Consider the following 23,997-nt stretch of genomic DNA (forward strand, 5'->3'; position numbering starts at 1 on the left):
TCTTATCTCACAGCAGATAAACAGTAATGAGTATTTTGGACCAAACCGCTACACTAAATTGGTGTTTCCGCCCGGTTACAAACCGAACCCGCGACACACAGTTTAGGAAAAGAGCAAAGAAATAGCACTTTTTTGCAGTAAATAGGTGTACTGTGAAGTTATCCGCTAGCAGACCAAAGGAGAATTTTAATGAAAAAATAATATTTTAATATTGGATTTAAAACTTGTGAGATATTTTTTTCTGTTTAAACTATTTACCACCAAATGATCACTGGTTCAAAATACATGATTTATTGTTGATGTCCCAGCTTTTATTCGAATGCGGCTGGACTACATTTGGCACATCCATCTTCTCTAGCAAAAATAAAGCAATTCAGCTCCTAAATGGATTTCCCACAAAATTAGCATCAGAGGATAAAGGAGGACAGGAGGAAGCTTTCACTGGTGGTAGAGCTAGTCAACTGTGAAAGGCCCAGAAGTTTGTTTTAGTAAAGTTCAAATTGTAAATAGCTCAGCTTATTTTCATTCTTTGCACTCTCTTTCATTCCTCTCTGACTCTCACTAATTTTTATCACAGCTTTTAAAAAGTCAGGATCTTTATTGACTACCTTGTGCAGCACACAGTCTTCCAAGGTTCAGACACTCCCTCCCCACTGCCCACAAACAGCTCTAAAATTCAGTGTATAAGGCACCTGGAATCAGACAGGGGAAAGGTTGAAGAGCAAAGTATGCAGAATACTAAAGCAAGGGGAGGAGAGAAGGCCCTTGCACACAGGCAAGAGAAGTCCTAGAGCATACTCTGTACCCTATAGGAGGAGAGTTAGAGGATAGATGAAGACACATGAGCAGGAAGAAGGATATTGCTGAGAAAAGACTGAGGAGTGAGAGCATAATAAGACTCCAAGGTTAAAGGGAACCAGGACAAATAGTGATAACTTGTCTCGGCCTATCATTGTTATGGACAAACTGCTGCTCTCAAGGTTACTGTAGAACCCCTCTGGCTGTGAAACAAGGTTCAGCTGTGGTTTAGAGTAGATCAGGGCTGGTCTGGAAGATTTACGTGCCTCTTCCTAATCAGTTGAATCATACAAGTGTGTTGATTTGGAGACAAAGACTCAGTATGTGTATTGGCTAAATCAGTAGTTGGGAGAGAAGGCACCTCACACAGCCTCTGAACAGCAAGAGCTGGGGGTGGCTGGTAAGGTGGCTCTGCTTTACACTCACATTCCTTCCTCTCCCACAGGCTGGAGCTACGGTGGTCTCGGATTGAAATGCTACAGACTGAATATGAGGTGTGTGAAAACATGGGACTGGTGTCCCTGAAAATCACCAGGGCAGGACACTCGGTGGAGCCTGCCTTTATAACCGTGAAGGTAAAGCCAAAAGCCAACATCCTAACTTAATAATAAGAAGTGCAGCCTGTTGTTTTACTCCCCAGATGTAAAGATAATTCAGTAATCATCAAAGAGGCCATCTGATTCAATCCATACTTGCTGGGACATTGCCCTTGCTACTACAGATGGCTGAAGCATTTCTGGCAAAATTTCCTGAGTTTTAAGTAGAAATGCTGATTAACCAAACCTGGATTGTTTTGGAGCAGTGTTTCAGTTTTGATGAAAAAACAGAGCTGGCAGTTTCCTCTGTCACTGTGCTCAGAAGCTTGGTTTCCAGGATTTGCTACTTTAAAATCCAGGCTTTGGGCAATGTGGTGGTGCCTTGGGAGTTTTGTTTTGCCTTCTCAGGCTGGAGGACCCTAGGAGCTATAGGGACTTCAACTACACAGCCAAGGCAGCCTTCTCCATTTCTCCCCTTACTGCCCACAGTCTATAGGGGGTTTTCCTAGACTGTGGAAAACCCCCTATATCTTCAATGACTCCCTCTGTCTTATGTCAAAAAGACTAGACTGAAAACTGCAGGGTATAACTTTGTAAAACAGGTTTTGTGCAACTTGCCTTCACAAATTTTATCTTTCCTCATAAAATAGAAATTCCAGTATTTTAAAAGCTCCCCTTGCCAGAGAAGTACAATTTTTTTCCCTCACAGTTTCTCAGGACTATAATTAGGAACATAATTTTGGTTTTTCTTCTACAGAAGTTAGTGGGAATTTTGCCAATGATTCCATCCATTTGCTAATGATTCCATCGGGGCCATCCTGCCCAATCCTTCACAGAACTTGGTGATTCTACTCTAGTACTAACTTGCATAAACAGACCATTGATTCCACCATCAAGAGCACAATGTGGAAACTGGTGTCCTCTGGTGTCTCCTATGAAAATTCAGGGAATTGCTGGAATCCTTGTATTCACATATGTTCATACCTAGCCTAATGAGTCTTTGGGGATGACAGACGGCTCTGTGCACAAACACTTCTTCCAAGATATCACAAAGGGCCAAATAGGAAAACGTGGCCAGGTTGTTGCTGCTCTTCTGACATGAGAGGATGTGCTTGTCCAGGAGCCAGGTGTGCAGGGTCCCCAGGCATGGTGAACAGCAGTGTTAACTGGTGGTGTCAAATAGCAATCTGAGAGGGAATGTGAAAAATTATAAGACAAGCAAATTTTTTTTGATTATGCATTTTTTTAAAGCCATGAACAAGGACAGAATGACAGTTGCACATAACAAGGTTTATTCTCCAGGTCTTTATCTTTTTTTCCAGCCTGAGTATATGTATGGGTTGGCGTGTCTATTTGAGATGTGTACAGTACCTTCAGCATGCAGCAGAAAGCAGTGGTTTGGTGAAATGGGTCACAGCATGGCATTTACTGTTTGATTTCTTCTCAGGTCAATGAAATATCTGCTAGGCTGGGGAAGGACTTCACAGTGACTCCCTCCAAGCTTGTTCAGTTTGATCCAGGTATGAAACAGTACACTGAACAACTCTAAAATTTATTCACTGATTTTGAAAGAGTAAACTTGCTTTGGAGAGTGCAATCCGTTACATATCTGTAGCTAGAGAATCTGAATAGTATTTCAGACTTGGGCTCATTTTCTGGAAGTACTGTGGGCTTCCTTAGTGAGTTGGTATCCTTATTAATTAGCATGATATTGCCTACTGTCTTCTGCATTTGTTAAAATACCAAAAGTGCTGAAATGATGTCTCCTCCCAGTAACTAGTCTGGATAGGACTCACCCTGAGCTGAGCTGTAAGATGCTTTAAAGACTTCAGTCATTATAGGTAAAGCCCAGGACACAGGTCAAATTTACACAAAACTGAGTACAACTTAGGTTATTTGAGGTGTCCAGGACCCTTTTTCATTCACATACAAGCCTGAAGTTACCCAGTAAAGACAAGGAACCAAGAAAAAACAACTGTAAGATTTGCCTAAAAAGTTGCACTTCAATCTAACACAGTTTTTGATCTATTTGAAGTTATTTTAAATAACAGTTCCGTCTCTATAGTTAAGCTTTTCAGATAAAAACCCTATGATACATTTTCTCTTGAAAATCACAGCAGAAGTCCTAAATATATGTATTGCAGTGCAATTTTGCACATCCACAGCAGCTTTTTGTTACAGTGTATGCACTTCAACTGCATCATCATTGCCCAGGAACAAATTCAAACTTAATGTTGTTTGGAAGAACAGCAGGAGTCCAGTCAGTCAGTAGGAGCACAATAGCATACACAATTTACTCCATTCTAGCTGCAGACATGTTAATTAATCTATTTCTTGGACACCCTGATTGATTGAAATAGCACTTAAAGAGTAATTAAAATGTTTATTTCTGTTAGGAGTGTCAACCAAGATGTGGAATATAGCAATTACCTATGATGGATTAGAGGAAGACGATGAAGTCTTTGAAGTAGTTCTGAACTCCCCTGTGAATGCTGTTCTTGGCACACGGACAAAAGCTGTAGTGAAAATTTTGGACTCAAAAGGAGGTATTCTCTTTTGATCTTCATGATTAAGAAGATGGGACAATCTTGGCTGAGTAGCTACCTATTTTCAACCACAAGTTCTTCCTAACACTCACCATTAGATCAAACCGCTTAATTTCTTTTTAGAGAAAACAGGCTTGACAGTTGCAGACCTTTTATTCTCTCACACAGTCATATGCATCCTCTTAGGAAACACAGCATGGAGAAAGCAATGAGTACAAAATGAGAAAAGCGCCAGGAAAGAAACCACTTTTCATAACAACATGAGTTCAGTTCTCATTTATTAAAGTGGGAAAAATTTATTTTAGATCCATTAGAATTTTTCCATTTATTATTTAGCAGTTGTTACACACCCTCTAAAAGAGATTTACTTTCCTCTCAAAAAAGAAACTTAACAAATTAATCCATCTCTTAGCAATATATTTTCCAATGCTTAAAAACCACAGCCCACAGCTTCACAGCAAACAGCAATGATCATTACGCAGTTTAGGCTTTTAAGACTGCATTATTATTGTGCTTTTCAGTGATTGAATGTGGCGTGCCTAAAATTGGACCAAAAAGGAGGAAACTGTAGAAACAGAAAGATAGGAAAACTGTAGAAAAACAGAAATAACTAGCAAAGCAGCTGCATCCTCTGACAGCTGAAGAGTGTTTTTCCTTCTGGTGTTTAGTGAAACAATATTTTAAATATCCATGTTGCAATGAATTAGGCTTCGTGTTACAGAAAGTCCCTTTAAAAATTCAGATTTGTTTTCTCCTGAACATTCCTAGGGTAAATCAGTACTTAATTGACACAATGAGTTCACTGAAACAACAGTGTCCTGGATTTCCAAGAAGAAACTTCTTTGGGCATGATGGAAATATCACCAATGGTAGTTAAAGATACCTGTATATCCATGACCAAAAACCCCAGCACTTCAAACCCCAATATAAGCATGAAAACAGGTACTTTCAGCAGATGCTTTGTTGAAATTCTGACCTGTGGGTGGACAGATGCATCACATATAAAATCATACTTACATAGGTAGTAGTTGCAGCTATAGTCATAGATAACCCCAGAAACAAGGGTGACTGAACAAACAGCAAATCAACTACTTCAAGTGAAAGAATCATCCAACTTTTAAGGACAAGCTGTTTATGTCCCCATGTCAATGTGACCACTTATCTGCTCATGCAGTTAGAACTGACCATCTGCCATTTTTTATGGTTTCAGGCCAATGCAGCCATTCCCGTTCTTCTGGCCAAAGCAAGCATGACTTCTGGGGAAGACACACGCTGTTTCCAGTTTCCTCGGGCTCCTCATCACCTTCCAGGCCTGGCAGTGTTTCCTTGGAAGGGATCCCACTGCCTCCTTCCAAAGGGATGACAGAGCATGGAGGGGACCTGTGGCAGGAGCACAGCTTGGCAAATCAGTCAAGGACCAGGCTGAGAGTAACTGGAAATGGCAGAATAGTAAGACACTTCTGTAGTTCAGTGATGGACTGATTTGTGAATTAATTGTGATGTGGTATCTTCATTTAATTGTCATATTTTTGTAGCAATCATATCTGACCACACAATAACTATAAACTACATGAGTTTGCTCTGAGTGAGACCTGAAGGCTATTTAAAAATCTGTAGGGAAAATACCAAAAACAAACCAACCTGATTTTGAGGATCCATGCATGCAAGAGAGGAATAAAAAAAAGATTTGGGGGAGGAAACAGGCATCAAGCAACTTCAGCAATTATGAAGCTTCTAATCTTGTAAAAATTATGGGTAAGTTAGAAGAAAGAAGTTGGTGGGGCCAGGCAAATGTATAGAAGCTGTGCATCTGGTGCTGAAGTTCTAAAGCTGAAAATACTGTTAGCTTAAACAGGGAATATTTATTTAAACCTTGCCCACTGATTTTCCTGTTTAAGCTATATTGGTTTAGCTAAGTATTTAGTAACTTTCTGCTATTGTGACCTTAAAAGTTACTGGAATCTGTTTTTATAAACACTGAACATTACACTTGTAATCTGTGCTTTTTAATGGCTCCTTTCAGAGGTGGTATGTTTATATTCTAAAGAGAAAGAAGTAAACCCAAGACATGCTCTGCATGATTTATAACCTAGGAGCAAATGTTACATAAAGTCTTTTTGTTTCTATAATTCATGAATATACCCATCTCATTCTGCTGTTCTACCTTTTTCAGGTTCATCCTTTGTCTGTATTTAGAAATGAAACAGATGTTGTTTTCAAAGTAAGAGTACTATGGGTATTGGTCAGACATTTCCATGATTTCTTTCTGATTCTGTTCTTTCCAGGCTTTATCAATTTTAATAATTTGTTACGACCAATACTTTATTTTTCTATGTGTCTTTCTTTTTCTTTGATGTAATTTCCCTTGGTTTACAATGATTTGTATTATAATTAATTTCTGTTATTTGTTTAGTTTATTTAATAGTTGCTTGTATGTACTAACCCTCTCTTTTCCTCTCCTGTTCTTGTGTGTGTGATACTGTAAAATGAAGTATCATGGGATTGTATCACTCAAAATAGAGGATGACATCTCCTCAGCTGAAACCAACAAGAAGGCACAACTACAGATAAATGTCATCTCCTCTAGGAAGGCAGAAATCCCACAGGCTGATAAGGCAGAACTTGCATCTGAACCAAGATTGAGACATAAGGTATGAAACCTTTTTTTCCATGGGCATTTTCACCATCTGTTTTCAGTCGTGCTATTTTCCAAAATGATTTAACACCTAGAAGAGTTTTCATGGCATAACATTTTATTATAAGACCTAATTAATCTGTTTAATTTCACTTGTTTTGTGTAATTATTTTCCCTCAAATGTCATTTTCTCTTTCCAGGACTTTTTTCAAAAGGCCTGTACACCAGATTTAAAGGGCCTCTTGCATTATGAAGAAAGTACTCAAAAGTTGTTTCAGTGTGATGGGATAACGTGGAAATTCTGGAATTCCCAAAGCAAGGTAAAAATGTAGCCATGTGTATGTATCTAAGTCGGAGCATAGACTCTACCATTGATCGGTGATACCCCAAAGCAGAGGACCTTCCTGCAACTGCTATTTACAGGGAACAGGGAATAAGTGTTATCCAGATTCAGGTTTGCTTTCAGGAGAGACAAAAATTTCCCAGAAATATGAGGAGGACTTGACTGCTGGGGTTGCCTTTCCTCTCTGTCATCCAGAGGTGCTCCTGGACAAACCACACGAGCAATAGTGTCTTGGTGCTTGTGACGATGTGGGCGTAACAGAGTCAGGGAATGAAGTCTGCGAGAGAATGGGTGGAAGTCAGTAAAATAAGCTTACTTAGGTATTCTGTAAACATACATTCCGTCCACCACTTAACATGGCACGCTGAATTTTGTCGCACTGCATTCCCTGCATGGACTGCAGGAGACAGAAAATGGTATCCAAACTCGTATAAAATCTTTAGAGGATTTTTGGAACTGAATTCTATTGTCACCATTAAAGCTACTAATTATAAACTGCAGGCTCCTCTGTCAGGCATTATTTATTTAAATCTTTTAATCAATGCTGTAGCTTTAGTTATACACCAAAGTTCATGCTCAGTTTAACTTTGGGCACTAGTGCACAGACTATCTGTGCACAGACAGAAGCCTGCTTTACCTTTTCCTCTTTTATTTTAGGAGGTAACCATGAAGAAATGTCCCTCCGGATGGAGTTATCATGAGGGCAGCTGCTACTTCCTGGTAGTGAATCACAAGGTCACCTGGAACACTGCTGCTCGGGCTTGCAGAGAACAGTAAGAGACCATCACGTGTTTGCTGTGCACTGCTGTTGCCCTGAGCTGAATGCTGCTCTTGGGGCCAAATTTGTTTGGATAATCCAGCTTTGGCTGTTCAGCACCGCTTTTCAAAAAAATTGAACAAGTCCTGGAATTCAAACTCAGTGAACGATACAAATATTAGTCTCATAATGTTTCAGGTGATGATGCTGTCTTAATCACAGCATGAATTCCCAAAGCTGTCCATCTGCAGTGAGGATGCCTTCCTAATGGGAGAGTTAGTTTGGGAGAAGAGAAATACAGAAAAGACTCAGAATTTCATCCCCTCTTACCTGCCTCTGCCTTGGCTCTAACTCCACTTGATACAGCAATGGTAGAATGTTGCCAGCTCCTGTGTGCCTCACTGTATTCTTCTGAAGATGCAGCTTTGAAGATTCTGTAACAACTTGAAAACTTTAGCATTTAATTTAGCAGTACATTTCTGACTTTTTAAGGATATAATAATGATAATAATAGTTGTCTCAAAGTAGGAGACAAAAAACCTGCCAGTCTTGCTTTTGGACACTTGCTTTGGGATTTTGGTTTTAGGGGTATTAGGTTTGCACTGGAAGAAATGTTAGCCATGGTAACATGAAGCTTGTCTGAGGATAGGCATGCTCTGTACCTTGTCTTAAATTGAGAGCACCAGATTGAAAACCAATCTGAAAAATAGAAGGGGCTTAAACAGACCTCTCCATTACTCCATGAAAGGAAAATTGAAACAGGGAAGAGTCGGAATCGATAGAAACACAGTACGTTCCATAAGTATTGGAAGGACATGCTGGAAATGTCAATCATGGCCCAGCATGCATAACGAACATTGGTTCATTCCACACAGTTACGGCAGATTATGTTGTCTTGGTAACATGCAAAAGAAAAGTCTTGATTCTAATATCTCCCAGCTGATGGAAGATATTTACTAAAAGGTAAATGTTACGTGCTCCTGTGAGCTCACCCCAAATTTTACAGTATTACTTGGTTTACTTAAAATTTCATCTCCTGAAATTGTTTGTTACTACCTGCTTTTATTATGCTACATGTTAGCAAACAAAGCTATAAATCGTGAGTATTCTTTTTTCTGGAGGCTTCAACAGTCAATTGGTCCCTTGGGACCATATGTCACTCTACTGGGATGTGTTTCCTATCTTCTAAAAGAGTGTGATTTTTGTGACCCATATTTTTTGTAGGCGGTAGCTTCTTGATGAAGGCTGTAGTGTGCAATGTAGATATTAAACTGAATAAAAGTAAAGAAATGTAAACAACAGCTCTTAAATGACAGTGTTAAAAAAACTACAAAAAATCAAGGCATATCACTGAATCCATAAGGAAATGAATCTTAGGGCTGTGATAATTCAATTAATGTCATACTAGCATAGACTAAGGAAGGTTTATCCCGGTAAACGGAGTACTCCTGGCCTCCATCTGGAACTGATTTACAAAAGTACAACTCCAGGAACACACTTAAATGTGGTACAAGAACATAACTTATTAAATTATATTTTGTGCTTTTCCCCAGCTCCTCCAGTAACCAACACCACCACTAATTGCAGTGTTTCAGCTATTAATACTGATTCCATTGACATTTAAATGTTTCCAACAGGGAAATAAAACTATCATGGAGGTCAGTCCTCAATTTTCAATAGATCAAACAAACTAGATATTAAATGAAAATTTTAGAATTGACTTTCAGCAAACCAGCCAAATTCCCTGAAAAAAAGAAGAATTCTTTTATTACTACAAAAATGGTATCATTTTAAGCCCCTATTCATTTGTCTTGCTAGAATTTTTCTATTATACAGAACAGGGAAAAGAGCAGAAGCATTGTTAAAGTTGATTCACTAAGAGTGTCCAAGTAACCAACCTCCTACCCTTTCTGAGACAACCTTGCTATCCTGAGATGACAGATTAGGTAATAGGCTGTACAAAAACTATACAGAAGTGGGCAGGCTGGAGAGTGTCTGGAGAAGGGCTACAAAGATGATCAAAGAACCATAAAGCCTGCCACGTGAAGAAAGAAGGCATAAGGGAGCCCTTATCACCATGTTTCAGTATTTAAAGGGTGGCGACAAGGAGTCACATAGAAAAGATGAACAGCTATGGGTACAAGTTACGCCGAGGAAGATTCCAATTAGACACGAGGGAAGTTTTTTTTCACAATGAGATCAGCCGTTAGAAGACTATCCCCAGGGATGTGGTGGATTCCCCAATTTCAGACACTTTTAAGGTTTAGTTGGACAGAGTGCTGGCCTATCTTGTCTGGAGTGTCCTTTTGCCAAGAAAGGCAGGACCAGATAATCCTTGAAGTTCCTTCCAACCTGATAGTCTGTGATTCAATTCCATCAAAACAATCCTATCAATTTATTGTGGAAGCAGTTGTTGTCTGGACATAACTACATATACATGGACTAATGCAGACCTATTTGAGTTTCCATTGACATACACCGCATCCATCTGTTGCGGGTGGTATACAACCCTCTCCTTTAGTTTCCATATGCAGGGGTAGAAGCAGACACAAATATGTCCTTGTCTTGATGCAAGTTTCTATGATGTGTCAGTGTTACACCGGGGATGGGGGAGGGCAGGGAAATCTCAGTTAATTGCTGTGAAAGTCTTGTACTGTTTCTAACCCTCCTCCAATTCATTGGAGAGAAAGGTGGTTTAAGAACTAATTTCTCTAGCTTTGTTTGTATGCATGAAGAGGCTCTTGGCAACGTGAAGAGAAGCATCTGGGGGATATTACGGCTGAGTGATCCCACAGCAGCCTGATTTAGAAGCAATTTTGATGATTTATGCCACAGCTCTTGTTTATCCAATAGGAACATGTCCTCCCCAAGGGTCAGTACAGCAGGGCTCACTCACATGTGAGATGGTTTGACTGCTGCCACTGAAGGGATGGAAGAACTGGATAGACAGAATCCACAATTGTGTCTTGTGCCTAATTAGTCATATTATACCTTTATCTTTTTTTAAGTTGAACATTTAATCAAAGCACAAATATGATTAGATTTCAGGTCCTCTACTGCTAGCTGTGTAAAGCAGGACATGTTATTTGTTTTGATGGTAGCTACTATATTAGCTACATGTGGTCTCAGTCCTTGGGAATCTCAGGCAGAACCACATCTAAAGTAACAGATTGGATCCTTCATGATGGCTCAGTGTTCCCTAGTGCAAAGCAGGACAGCAGCCCTCCTCTCTTAATACTGGTTCTCAAAGTGACGGGTTTAACTATTGTGTGTGACTCCAGCACAGGGATCCAGATACCTAGAGTCATTTTAAAGGCCTTGTGTACGCTGTCTGACTTTCAGCTGCCAGTCTGGAAGTGCAGGGCTCCTGAAAGCTCTGCATCATGTCTGCCACTCTCATCTGAATGTTCTGAATACCACAAGGTGTTGTAAGCAACACTAGACACTGATTTCAAGGCATCGGGATAACTCCCTAGGTGACCAAACAAAAGACTGAGATAAGCACAGCCTTTCAGTCACCCCCACACTCCCTTCAACACCAGTATAGGACATGGATTTACTACAGCAGTTCAAACAAAATGTTGTGTCCTGTAGAGACCTTCATACTTAGTCAAGTGTGCTTTTGCTGATGTTAAATTTACCAAAATGATACAAGACTCTTTTAAATGTATCAGATAATTTCATGGAAAATCAGTAAAGTCTTTGTGCAAAGTGTTTTCCATATAATATTTCAAGGTCAATAGCTACGCAAAATGTTTCCTTAATTTGTGCAACTGCTCTAAGATAAAGGATGCTCTTGACTCAATAATAAAAATTCTAAAGAATGCAGGAACAATTTTAAATGGATGGTTTAGCACAGAAAAAAGTGATGTGTGTGGGGGTGTTGTGGCTTCTTTTGGTTGGTGTTTGTTTGTTTGGTTTTGGTTTTGTTTGGTTTTTTTCCCTAATAAGGCATTATAACCCCTTATCTTGAATAATTTACATTAGGAAGTGTTAGATGCATACAACTCCATAAACAACATTATCTTGTAATTTCCGGTGTCTGACGCTATGCCTTGAGGTTCAGTGAGTAACATTATTGGAAGTGCTATGTTCTTTCAGGATGGTTCTCATTTCCCTACAATACATAAACCCCCTAACTAGGTATAACAATTAGAACAGTTGTTCTCTCTTCAGAAATGTGTTTCTCAAGCTGTACTTAGAAAGCACTCCTATAGAGAAAAGATTAGGTAACATTATAATTACTGCAGTGCTTTCCTTTCACAGTGATGAATTCTCTCCCTGGTACATGGATTGAAGTAAAGGTCTGAAACTGTTATTGCTTAGACCACCCCTGTATGTCATAAATGATAGACCAGTTACTGACACACATTGATGCTTTTTGGTTTCGCATTTTCTAGGACAGTCAGAACAACAGGAGTAAGATATGCTTACCTAAAGTAAATTACTTAGTTCCTGGGTTTTGAGTGTCTTTAAACAGAAGCCAGATAAAATGCTTTATTTTTGTTCTTTCTCACCTAGTAGTGATACCACAGAAACTGCTGCCCAAACCTCTTCCCAGGCCCATTTGGTCAGTACAACCGCAGTCACTGTGAGGGGAAATGGAATCCTGTTTGCTGAAGCAGTTAGCCTGGGAGGACACCCTGAATTAACTATTCCTGCTTTCCTGGACTCTGTCTGTAGAAGAAGATGGAGTACAAAACTTTCCAAGAGCGTCAGTGTAACAGCTTTGTTCCTAGCTCAGCGGAGATTCTGTGCCTGAGATTGGCCCAGAAGGGTGGAAGCCTGTCACCCTTGGGACATCTCACAGTGATGAGAGGTGCAGCTGAAGCCCTGCTGACGCCTTCACTGGGTGCAGTTTTGGGAACCTCTACCACAGTGGGTGCACAATCCCGATCCCTACCAGACAGTTCTGAGGCCGTTCCACCACACCCTCGGTGAGGAAAGTGTACACAGGTGTCAGTGAGATCCTTTCCATGCTGTTCTCTGGTGGCCTGGGAACTCAGAGAAGCCCTGATGGGCCCTACGTTACTGTGCAGTGCTTGCCCCAGGGCAGCTGTGATTGCACAGGCTAACACCCAGCTGTCCTGCTGGCCTTGGCAGAACCCCCACGCAGCGTGGAGCGGAGGGCAACTCCATCCCCTGCTGCTTTGGTTGGCCTGTAGGGATAGTGGAGGAGGTCTGTGCAGCAAGAGCGTCCACACTCAGCAGCACAATGAATTTATTTCATAGTCTGACCCTGTGGGCGAAGATTAAGGAATGGTCCAGATTTTGTGCAGTAGGGACTGTGCCAATATTGTGGACTACTACTTTGAACTTCTCCTCATGTAAATTTTTCCTGCTTCCCTATCTTGTGTGGCATCACATGGAATCCATGGGATGACTACTCCTAGAAGACATACAGGGAAATAACGTGAGTGGTGCTCCAGGCATGGATCTCTAACTGGGCAGCAGGCTTTCACTCTAACACCTGTTCATGAGCTCAAGTCTGCCATGCCATTCTTGAGGCCCGGTTGCTGCCCCAGCTCTTAAAGAAGACAGTTATCACTTCATCTGGAGCAGTAGTGATTTTCTGTCTCTGCTATCTGGCAAAAGTAATGAAATTAGCAAAATCCTTACAATACCATTTACTTATTCTGATGTTAGAAAAGTTTTTTTGCTCTCTTAAAACGTTTTTATGAGCAGTGTTGTTTGCTTTGGCCCTATCAACTGTCACCCAGGATATTCCAGGAGGCTGAAGGGGTTGACGTCACTTTTAGACTGAGTGACAGTCAGAAACATGGGTCAACAGGAATGTCAGCACCAGAGGTTCAGCATCAGAGGGATGGCAGCACCAGGTGTGACATGTAAAAAGGTGATATGATATCAATGCAGACACAAAGATGGATAAATAAGAAAGTGAAGCCACTGAGGGCTGACGGCTTCCGGTAAATGTGAAGAACGCCATTTGTCTCTTAATACCTAAAGATTTAGCCTAAATGGCTTAAAAGTTGCCTGCTGGTGCTTGTATGTTTGGTACTGGTTGGAAGACTTGTCAGTGGCAAGGCCACTCAGTGGCTAGGGGTTGCAAATCCTCCTTGGGAACTGGCATACTATAAATACAAACACAGAGCAGAGTTTATGCATTGACTTAACTCAGAAATAGTCTGCTTAACACAAACCACAAATTCTCTCAATCTGAAGTAAATGTGTAGTCACTGCAGACAACCCTCCGAAGAATGTGCTGCTTTTCAGAGCCTTTTCAGACCCTTTTCAGATACCAAATTTCTTGTGATGAGCAGCTGGGGAAGTCCACGGGATACCTGCATTTACCAAGTGCAGATTCACAGGAGGATGGAGAACCAGAACGTCTCAGCTGAAAGCCAAAATGGAAAAGAATGAAAATGCAAAAAGAGAAGAGGGGTTGGATTGCGGGTGAGGAAGGAAATGGGGGGAGAATGATGTAACAGCCCAAATGTTGATTTTAGAGGATGCATGTGTAACTGTGACAGGGGAGATTTAGATTAGATATTACGAGAAGGTTCTTCACTCAGAGGGTGGTCAGGCACTGGAACAGCTTCCCCAGGGAAGTGGTCACAGCACCAGTCTGACAGAGTTCAAGAAGTGTTTGGATAGTGCTCTCAGGCTCACTGTGTGATTTTTTGGGGCTGCCCTGTGCAGGGCCAAGGGTTATATTTTGACGACCCTTGTGGGGTCCCTTCCTACTCAGGACATTGTATGATTTTGTGATTCTATGATGACTTCTCAGAACCACATTGTCATTTAAATGTATTATTCATATCTTCAGTCCTGTCAAAACATGATATAAAAAAGATATCTTCTGCTTTCCTACCAAATAGGTGAACTTGTATCTTTCAGTGGCTTGGATTTCAGTGTATGAAGTTCATTATTTTATGGAAAATAAGGTATCAATAATTGTGCCAATGGTTTTAAACCCATTTTGTGAGTATGAGGCATGTATTTCCTACGTACATTTCCTTCAGTTGCCCAGCTGATTTAATTTTTCTGTTAGAGAAATCAGACTAGGACTTCCTCTCCAAGTAATCCACAATTTTAAGACTTCATCTTCATGTAATTATTCCTTCATGCCAGTAAGATTCAGTTTTCCTGTGACTTGTTATTTTTATGCTTTACATTAGAATCAACACCCGTTGTTGATAAATTGATGTGAACTGTCTGTCACCCTGTGGAATGCTAATTACTCTGTCCTCTCTCGTTGAGCCTAGATACCTGGGGAGTCTAACAAGTGTGGCTAACGAACAACACATGCAGTGGCTGTGGGACTTCAGTGGGAGGATGCCCTTTTGGATAGGCAAGTATACTGGCTGCAAGTCCCCTCTGAAGACTGCAGTTCCTGTGCACCATCAAAAGCAGAAACTGCTGCAGCAATTTGAGCCCAGGTTTCAAATACTGTATTGTCCTCAAATTTCTGCTGCTTTTATTACTTCAGAGCAAGGCGTAACCAAAAGCTGTAATTTACCTGGCTACTTTTATAATTCTTTATCAAAAAGATGAGTTTATCATGATGCCTATTGATGGACTTTTTTTGTCTTGAAACCTTTCCTATTTTAACACAAGCTGATGAAAATAGTTCCGGTGCAGCTCCTACAATTTTGTTTATATCATCTTTCTTTTGACTATTATTTTATCACAATTTAGGTTTTTATTTTATTCTGTTTTAACTTAATCATTTATGTTACTCCTAATTTAATGGCGTCATCTTGTGTTAGAAATCTTATGAATTAATTAAATGATAAGCTAAAGAACACTTCATCACATCATTTCAGATTTAGCTATTTCTTATTAGGCAATTTACATTTAATGAGAAAAGGAAAGAATTTGGATGGATCTTCTTAGCACCTCCTTTCTGTGGATGACTGCCTTAGCTCATATACTAGTGCTACTGCTTTCTTCTAACCCTTCTTGTTTCTGTTATACTGTCCTCAGTTTGGTTCTTTTTCTTGGATTCTGAAGTGCAATTATCAGCTCCTAGTAATTTTCTGGATGGATTTACTAGGTATACTAAATTACCTCTAAAAAATACAGCTGGTTTTGGATCATGTTTAATGGATCATAATTCTGTTAACCTGAAAGAAATAAACTTGGTTGATGAAGATAAAGACTACAAGATTGTTATGCCAATTTTCTTATCTTGATCTCTCCTAAGAAGACAGGTCATGTCTGAAATTATGCCACACATATTGGTCTTAGACGATACGGGAAAAGATATGTTTAATGTTGTACTAATTAACACAAGCTAATTTTACAACTGTTAATTTAAAGTGTAAACAAGGTCCACAAAGATCTGCAGAATTTTATATTCAGAAGAAATCTGAAGACATCTGATGCTGCCCAGACTACTTGCTATTTCAAGTATCAAAAGACAAACCTATGAGGTGATAGACATGTAATAGACGTAAGGAGAAAAAACCATTTTAGATATGTGCTACTGCAGAAAAGTATATTTTCCTTTATTCATATGGCACTAACTGTGATTCAAGTGGCCTAATTAAATCCCAGATTGTGTTTTGCTTGCGTTCTACCAGATGTTTTCTTTTTCTCTCAGCATGAAATTGTATGCATTTTTTAATGAAGACCAACATATAGAACAACATAGGCATCTCTAGGCATCTGGCTCCAGTGACAATAAACATCACTGATTTGGTCTTACTGATTTCACACAGGTTTGAATGACCAAGTCAATCCTGGACATTGGGAGTGGAATGGAGGAGAACCTGTAACCTACATAAACTGGAGAAGAAGCTCCTACCACTTTCCAATGAGAGGAAGAAACTGTGTATTTGTGCAGAAGCGAGGAAAATGGCAAGCAACTGACTGCAAGAAGGTCAAACCAAGCAGCTACATATGTTCAAGAAAGTTCTAATGGATGGAGGATGCCTCTGAAAGCATAAGCACATTCATGCTATTTCAGTGGGTTATCTGCAGTTAGAAAACCATCCTAATTATCAGCAAGGCTTATTTTATGCTGCCAGAGGTGCAGATGCACTGGCCTCTAACCAAGGTATAGAGATCAGTTGCAAAAATTAAGTCCAGGTTAAGGTTTTGAAATCTCCCCAATGACTTTGATCTGTCACTTACTCATAGGTATTTTTATGCCAAAGAGCTGGGTCTCAAGGCTTTCATCACACTTCAATGTAAAAGTATTTTTTCTTTTAAAGAAAGAATGTGTCAGTTGGTTTGCTTTGCTCTTAAGGAGGGGTTGTGAACTGCAGGTTTACTCTGCAGTCACAAAAAGAGGAATACTGCTGGGGTTGGAAATGAGGGCAAACAGTTGGCTAAAAGCAGATCCTCTTGGGTGATGACAGGGGTGATGTCATGTAGGTACTGGAGTTTCTTTGGTGGATGCCCTAGTACATCTTACAAAAGTACCAATAGCTGGACTTTGGCTGGTGACAGAGTACCAACAGGAGCAAAGTCTTGTATTTCTTCTACCTCCCAAGGCCAGCTTGATAATCTAATGGATCTGCCCACACAGAGTTGCATCTGTTTCACATTCCTACGCAAATTTTTTCTTTTTTTTTCGGGAATTACAGGATGGTGCTGTAGTTTTTAGTGTAATTAAATAATGGGACATCTCTAAACCTAATGTTACAGCAAATGACGATTTATTAAAAAAAAAAAGTAAACTTAATCCTAGGATATTATCTTGGGATATTCACTGATACATGAACATCAATAGGATTTATATGTGTGTATAAACCAATGTAATCATGAGACATATTTTGTAGTAAAGCAGCTATGGCTTTTGAAAAGTATTAATCTAAGTCTTTATTAGAGATTTGAGGTATTTAAAAATCCAGATTTACTTCAGAGAAAGGTTTAAATCCCAGCAAGTAATAGGAAAAAAACAGCTGGCCAGAACTTATTATTTTAGATATATATAGTTGCAGTATAACCATTTTGTAACAATATATTAAATTTATACTTGACCTGTCAAAAGCTTGCTTTTGGACATTTTTACTGCCAGCCTTAAAATTACCATTAGAAAAAAAAAAAAAAAGATACAAGGATCTGAGCATAGGCTTCCTAAAAAAAAAGAAAATTAAAGCTCCTCTCAACAGGAGCCAGTGTGTGACAGCTGTTTTGGAACTGAGCAGGGTGAATTTGCCCTGTACTTATGAACTCTCATTCTCCCCATCTGCCTGCCTGCTGCCAGCAGTTGATCCCCCCCCTCCTCATCTATTCAGCCAGGCTCTAGATCAGGTTTGCACCAGGGCTGCAAAACCTCCTTCTCGGGTTCCTCTCAGCAATTTCTCAGTCCTGCAAGGGACAGACAGAGAAGAATCACCTCTCCTCTCTGACCTGAAGGACACTGTTTCAGGGGTAATATATATTCCTCCTCTTTGCCTCTGTCATGCATATGTTACTCATCCTTCCTCCTTGCTATGACATGTTAAATCAAAATGTGAGTAGCTGAACAGTTTTTGTATATAGGAAAAAACCACCCCGAAGGGACTACTGCCAATAAACATGAGTGCATCGCAACATCAGAGAAAAATGTACTGGGGACAGAACGTCCTCACCTTTATTGTTGCTATCATCAGACGCAGACAAAAATATTTCCAGGATTTCTCTCTTTTTTTTTTTTTTCATGGTAATATTTATGAAAAGCTTCTAGACACTTTTGCTAGACACAAACTCTTCTTTTTAAGGAGTTTTCTAGGTCAACATAGATATGCTACTTGTCTCCAAACCAAGTACTCCTGAATCCCTGGTTTTAGACCTGATTTTATTTCTGATAGTTTTCATTACAGAAAAAAAAATCAGCATCTAAAAAAGCACTCTTGATATCTCTTAGTGGTGTGTTCTGGAATTCCAGGGAAAATTGATTGAGACATAAACTTTTATTTCTTTAGGGCCTTTTTTAAATAAAAGCTGTAGAATTTATTGGTGCTAATTTGAAAAAGCCTATTGAGATAATTCAAATACCTCTCCCAATTATTTAATAAACTAATGATATCAGCAGAGTGGGAATTTTGACAAAGGTGCTTGTTACTTGATCAGTAACTAATAAATTACTCATGCCACCTGACACAACAGTGACTCAGGTTTGCTTCTGTGAGAGTAGGGGAATTTTTCCCTTTTCTGTACTTCATTTGAACTACTTTAAAATGATTGCAGAGTATGAAGATTTCACTACACAACAGACTCTTAGTGGTGCAAACTGCATGAGTTTACCGGTTTAATTATATCTAACACAATACACTAATGAAACTAAAATTCTTATATTGCAGAGCAAGTATATTTCTGCCCTGAAAGGCTGCTGAATTTTTTTCCAATACAATTAACTGTTCCAAACATTTACTAATAAATTTTATTTTTTTTTGTGCTTAAAAAAGTATTTTTTCACAGATTTTTACATCTTTTATTTTTATTATTAGAATACTGGAGTTCAAAGAACAAAACATACTCAAATCAGGGAAAGCACAAATAATTTATTATTTTTTCTGTTGACATAGGAAATTATTTCTTCTAAGAAGTTTAGTAAAGGATGGGCCTACAGTCCTGAGGAGCTTTGGGGATTTTTTCATCTTCAGTATTTTTGGATTAGACTCTGAGTAAACTCCAGGAAAGATCAGTATTTAGAGGATCAGCATCACCAAAAGTATTTCAAAAGGCTGAAAGTAAGAAAAAGGAGTATGTAAATTCTGGTATTCACATACGGATGCCACACTTTCTGGATAAACAAAGGATTAATTTCACCAGAACTATCCATATATCCATATCCAATAGAGGGATGGGCTGTGTGAGTGCTGTGTGTGCTTGTCACTTTAAACTACCTTCACTCCCTGTCAAATATCTTTTAAATAAGTCAATATTTCAAACAAATTTGACAGAGAACTAGTTAACTCGAAGCCAATGGTTAAGAAAAAATTGGATAGCCAACAGGTCACAGGATCACTTCTTCTGAACCAAAATATTCTACAACACTTGAGTTTTTATTAAGTTTATGTATATCAAGTATTTAGCCTGAAAACTATCAGAGAAGTTTTCCAGATCTTCTTTCTACACATGGATACTTAGTTGAATGTCTTCAAGTCTTTATTCACTCATATTATAAACATAACTTTGAGAGAATTATGTGTAAGACTCAGTGAATACCAGTGATTCTACATTATTTACATCACGTGACTGGTGCTACTGTAATTCTTCTATTCAGAACACTATGTATATTGTTATGTTTAACTCTGTAATGTGTGTTAATAAAAACCCCAAAATATACTTCTGTGAATATGAATTTCTTTATTTTGAAATCTCACAAAAGCTTGTTTTCTCGTGATAAAAACTATAGTGTTTAGCATAGTAGAAATGCACTTATAATTAAGCATAATATTGCTGCTGTTTACTCCATGCAGTTTCTGAATTCAGTTTTTTCTTTTGTTTGGGCCTATTCTTGAGTGAATACTATAAGGATATTTGTACCATGAGTTAACCACACTTAAAAGAGAAAATGATGTTTATTTTGAGAAATTAATCCAAGGAAAGTTAAAGGTCTGCAAGCAGATATACAAGAAGAATGGATTCAAGAAAGACTGTCAGCCTATAAAAATGAACTTTAATATGATGCTTGATTTAAAGAAGAATGTGAAAAAAGTCATTGTCCCTCAGAAACCTCAGTCATCTTCAGGGGAGAGAGGTAGTTTTCCTCTCTTATTACCCTTTGAGAAGCTATGCTGACTGTAATTTGGATAACTCTTCTACTCTGTTACTTAAATACTGTTCTCTATGTTGGTACACTTAAATGACATGAACACAATAGGCTTTCGTTTTTAAGGTTTTGGTTTTTTTTGGCATTGAGGTAATGCATTGTTTTCAATCAGAAGTAGTACCAATCAATAGGACCTAATTAGAGGAATCCCATGGGTTAGGGGTATAGAAGACAAGGGAGTCCAGGAGAGCTGGTCAATATTCAGCATTCCTGCCAACTCAAGACCATACGTATCCCCATGAGCAAGAAATCAAACAAAGCTGGCAAGAGATCTACAGGGATGAGCAGGGAACTTCTAGTAAATTTCAAATGGAAGAAAGAAATTTATGGAACGTGGAAAAAGATAGAGGCCATCTGGGAGTGATGCCATGATGATTTTTTGCCTTTTCTTTTATACCCCTTTTATATACATTTTTATAATTTCTGTATTCTTAGTGTTTTTTAGCCTACATTCTTAGGCTAAAAGAATTTGTCAAGCTAGGAGACTAAACATTTTAGAAGCTTCATAGTTAGGGATCAGTGTGCCCCAGACCCCAAGGTCCTCTCCAGAACACATTCTGTAAACTAAGATAGAACCATCCAGGGGAAGGCTCCTTGGGGAGAGGGGCTCACTCGAGCCTCTCACTGGGGAATCTTTGATAGACATGCTAATTAGTAAGACCTGTAATGTTATACCCGATCTATTGTGTATGCGCATTGCAGTGCGCATTTCGGTGCATTCCACCTGGACGTGGTGCACCTAAGGATGCTTAAAATAAATACAGAGGTAAAATCCTTTTGCCCCTTCTAACCATGCTTTGATTCTTGATTTTAAGACCAGGAAGAGGCATCAGGAGGACTATGGGAATATTGTGGGTATCCTGGTGATGGATGACACAGAGAAGGCTGGGTAACTGAATTCCTTCTTTGCCTCAGACTTTACTGCTTAGGCCATCCTTCAGGAAACCCAGACCTTGGGGACAAGAGGGGAAGGCTGGAGAAAGGAAGACCTGCCCTTGGCCATAGAGGGTTTGGTTAGAGATTGGCTAGGCAGACTTAAATCTATGGGCCCTGATGGAAGGCACACATGGGTGCTGTGGGAGTTGGCAAATGTTGTTGCTAAGCCCACTCTGCATCTTCTTTGAAAAATAATGGAGGAGAGGTGCCTGATGACTGGAGGAAAGCCAATGTCACTCCCATCTTCAGAAAGAGCAAAAAGGAGGAGCCAGGAAGCTACTGGCCAGTGAGCCTCACCTCCATCCCTGGAAAGGCAATGGAACAGATCACTCTGGAGGCCATGACCAAGCACATAAAAGAAGAGAAGGTCATCAGGAGTAGTCAGGATGCACTCACCAAAGGCAAATGATGTTTGACCAATCTGATGGCCTTTTGTGATGGCATGGCAAGATGGGTCAATGAGGGGAGAGCAGTGGATGTTGCCTACATTGACTTCAGCAAGGCTTTTGACAGTCTCCCATAACATCCTCGCAGGTAAGCTCAGGAGATGTGGGTTAGAGGAATGGACAGTGAGGTGAATCAAGAACTGGCTGAAGGCAGAGCTCAGAGGGTTGTCATCAGTGGAGCAGAGTCCAGTTGGAGGCCTGCAGTCAGTGGTGTTCTCCAGGGATCAATACTGGGACCAATCTTCCTGAACTTGTTTATCAAAAACCTGGAGGAAGGGGAACTGGGGGGAGTGGCTGACCCACCTGAAGGCTCTGCTGCCATTCTGTGGGACCTGGATCAGCTGGAGGGTTGGGCAGAGAGAAACCTGATGAGGCTCAACAAGGGCAAGTGTCAGGTCCTGCACCTGGGGAGGAGCAGCCCCAAGTGCCAGCACAGGCTGGGGCTGACCTCCTACAGAGCAGCCCTGTGGAGAAGGACCTGGGACTCTGGGTGGATCACAAGCTGTCCATGGGCTGGCAGTGCCCTTGTGGCCAGGAGGGCCAATGTCATCCTGGGGTGCATTGGGAAGAGTGTGGCCAGCAGGGCGAGGGAGGTGATCCTCCCCCTCTACTCGGCCCTAGTGAGGCCACACCTGGAGTGCTGTGTGCAGTTCTGGGCTCCTCAGCACAAGAGAGACAAGGAGTTACTGGAGAGGGTCCAGTGGAGGGCCACAAGGATGATCAGGGGTCTGGAGCATCTCTCTTATGAGAAGAGACCGTGGGAGCTGGGCCTGTTTAGTCTGGAGAAGACTGAGAGGGGATCTCATCAATACATACAAATATCTCAAAGGTGGGTGTCAGGAGGAGAGTGCCAGACTCTTTTCAGTGCTGCCCAGCAACTGGTTGAAGAGCAATGGCCATAAACTCAAGCACAAGAATTTCCACCTCAAGATGAGGCAGAACTTCTTTGCATTGAGGGTGGCAGAGCACTGGAACAGGCTACCCAGGGAGGTTGTGGAGTCTCCTTCTCTGGAGACATTCAAAATCCACCTGGATGCATTGTGTCACCTGCTCTAGGTGACCTTGCTTTGGCAGGTGGGCTGGACTGGACAATCTCCAGAGGTCCCTTTCAACCCTAATGATTCTGTGATTCTGTGATTAAGAATATTGTATCTGAAGTATTGCATATAAGCACAGTGAGCAAAAGATTATAATTTTATTCACAGAGAAGAAATTTTAAGGTAAGTCTATATAAATTTTTATTTTACCTAAGAAACCTTATCTGCATCTTCCTTGGATTATATTACAAACATTTTGTTGGTGGGGTCAAATTCTTCAGTGAATTACCTCTCTCAAATTCTTCGCAACAATATAAGAATATGCATCTTCCTGAAGACTGAATTGTGTGTTTGCCCAGACTCCTTTTTCCCTGTCCCACAGGTTTTCCCAGTCTCTTTATCCCTGTCCCATGCCTTAGTAACCTGCAGCAACCAATCACATACCCAAGGGAACTCCTCATGCTTGGTCTGGAATTGGACACCCTTGTCAATTAGGCAGTACATATGTGCCAGGACCATTCAGGAGATGCTTCAGGAGGAGGACACCTGTACAAAACCCAGCAGTCTGGACAATTCTAACAGTGAGAGAACCACCCATTGCATCCTGTGTATGAACCTACAGCCAGGAGAACATGGGCCAACACGAGTGAAAGGACACTCATCCTAGCCCCACTGAAGACATAAACATTTTAAAGTGTGAGCACCTTCATTTTGGCTGCAGTATGAAACTTATTGCTGTTCTTCGTTCTGTTGCTAAAACACAGAAAAGAAACAGAGAAAAGTGAACAGGAAGATATAAATGAGTGAAGCAAGAAACAGTGCAAGAGAGGACTTGAAACAGAGGGGTGTTCATGATGTAGAGTATCTAAGGTTGGAGGTACAAAACTAAACAAACCTATTGTCTGTTCTTTCATCTCATACCTTGTTAAAAGACTCTTGGTTTCATAATTAAAAGTTTCCCATGAGGCCTGTATGTGATCTGTTTCCCTGAAACTCAGTAAAACAAAGACCACAGATGGCCTTCTTTGATAAGTACAATTATTGGAGAACAAACTGCATAGTGATTCATTAGTTCTGAGGTCTTCATATGGGATCTGTTAAAGATATATCTGAATACAAGTTTGTCTACATAGGATGTGTTTTGAAAATTAGGAGATATTGAATTGGACTGTATATAGAAAATCCATTTTAATGATTTTATCATCAATCATGGTATGATGAGACTATTTAGCT

General features: G+C 40.1%; 1 protein-coding gene across 4 annotated transcripts in view; it reads left to right on the top strand.

Moving 5' to 3' along the window:
- Nucleotides 1-19,858, top strand: part of FREM1 (FRAS1 related extracellular matrix 1) — a 66,604-nt gene extending 46,746 nt beyond the window's left edge. For 2 of the 4 annotated variants that reach the window (XM_042012807.1, XM_042012808.1), the window contains exons 28-37: nt 1,244-1,373; nt 2,782-2,854; nt 3,731-3,880; nt 5,091-5,329; nt 6,054-6,101; nt 6,373-6,531; nt 6,716-6,835; nt 7,516-7,631; nt 14,842-14,927; nt 16,300-19,858. In XM_042012807.1, the coding sequence (XP_041868741.1) occupies nt 1,244-1,373; nt 2,782-2,854; nt 3,731-3,880; nt 5,091-5,329; nt 6,054-6,101; nt 6,373-6,531; nt 6,716-6,835; nt 7,516-7,631; nt 14,842-14,927; nt 16,300-16,499 (1,321 nt within the window). In that variant the 3' untranslated portion in view covers nt 16,500-19,858. Of the gene's footprint in view, nt 1-1,243; nt 1,374-2,781; nt 2,855-3,730; nt 3,881-5,090; nt 5,330-6,053; nt 6,102-6,372; nt 6,532-6,715; nt 6,836-7,515; nt 7,632-14,836; nt 14,928-16,299 lie in introns of all 4 variants that reach the window. The other 2 variants (XR_006013559.1, XM_042012809.1) reach the window with 2 other exon arrangements.
- The last annotated feature ends 4,139 nt before the right edge of the window (nt 19,859-23,997 follow it).

Source organism: Corvus kubaryi, unplaced genomic scaffold, assembly GCF_017639235.1.
Source record: "Corvus kubaryi isolate FWS band 111438036 unplaced genomic scaffold, C.kubaryi_AGA036_p1.0 split1-37296, whole genome shotgun sequence".
Classification (NCBI taxonomy): Eukaryota; Metazoa; Chordata; class Aves; order Passeriformes; family Corvidae; genus Corvus; species Corvus kubaryi.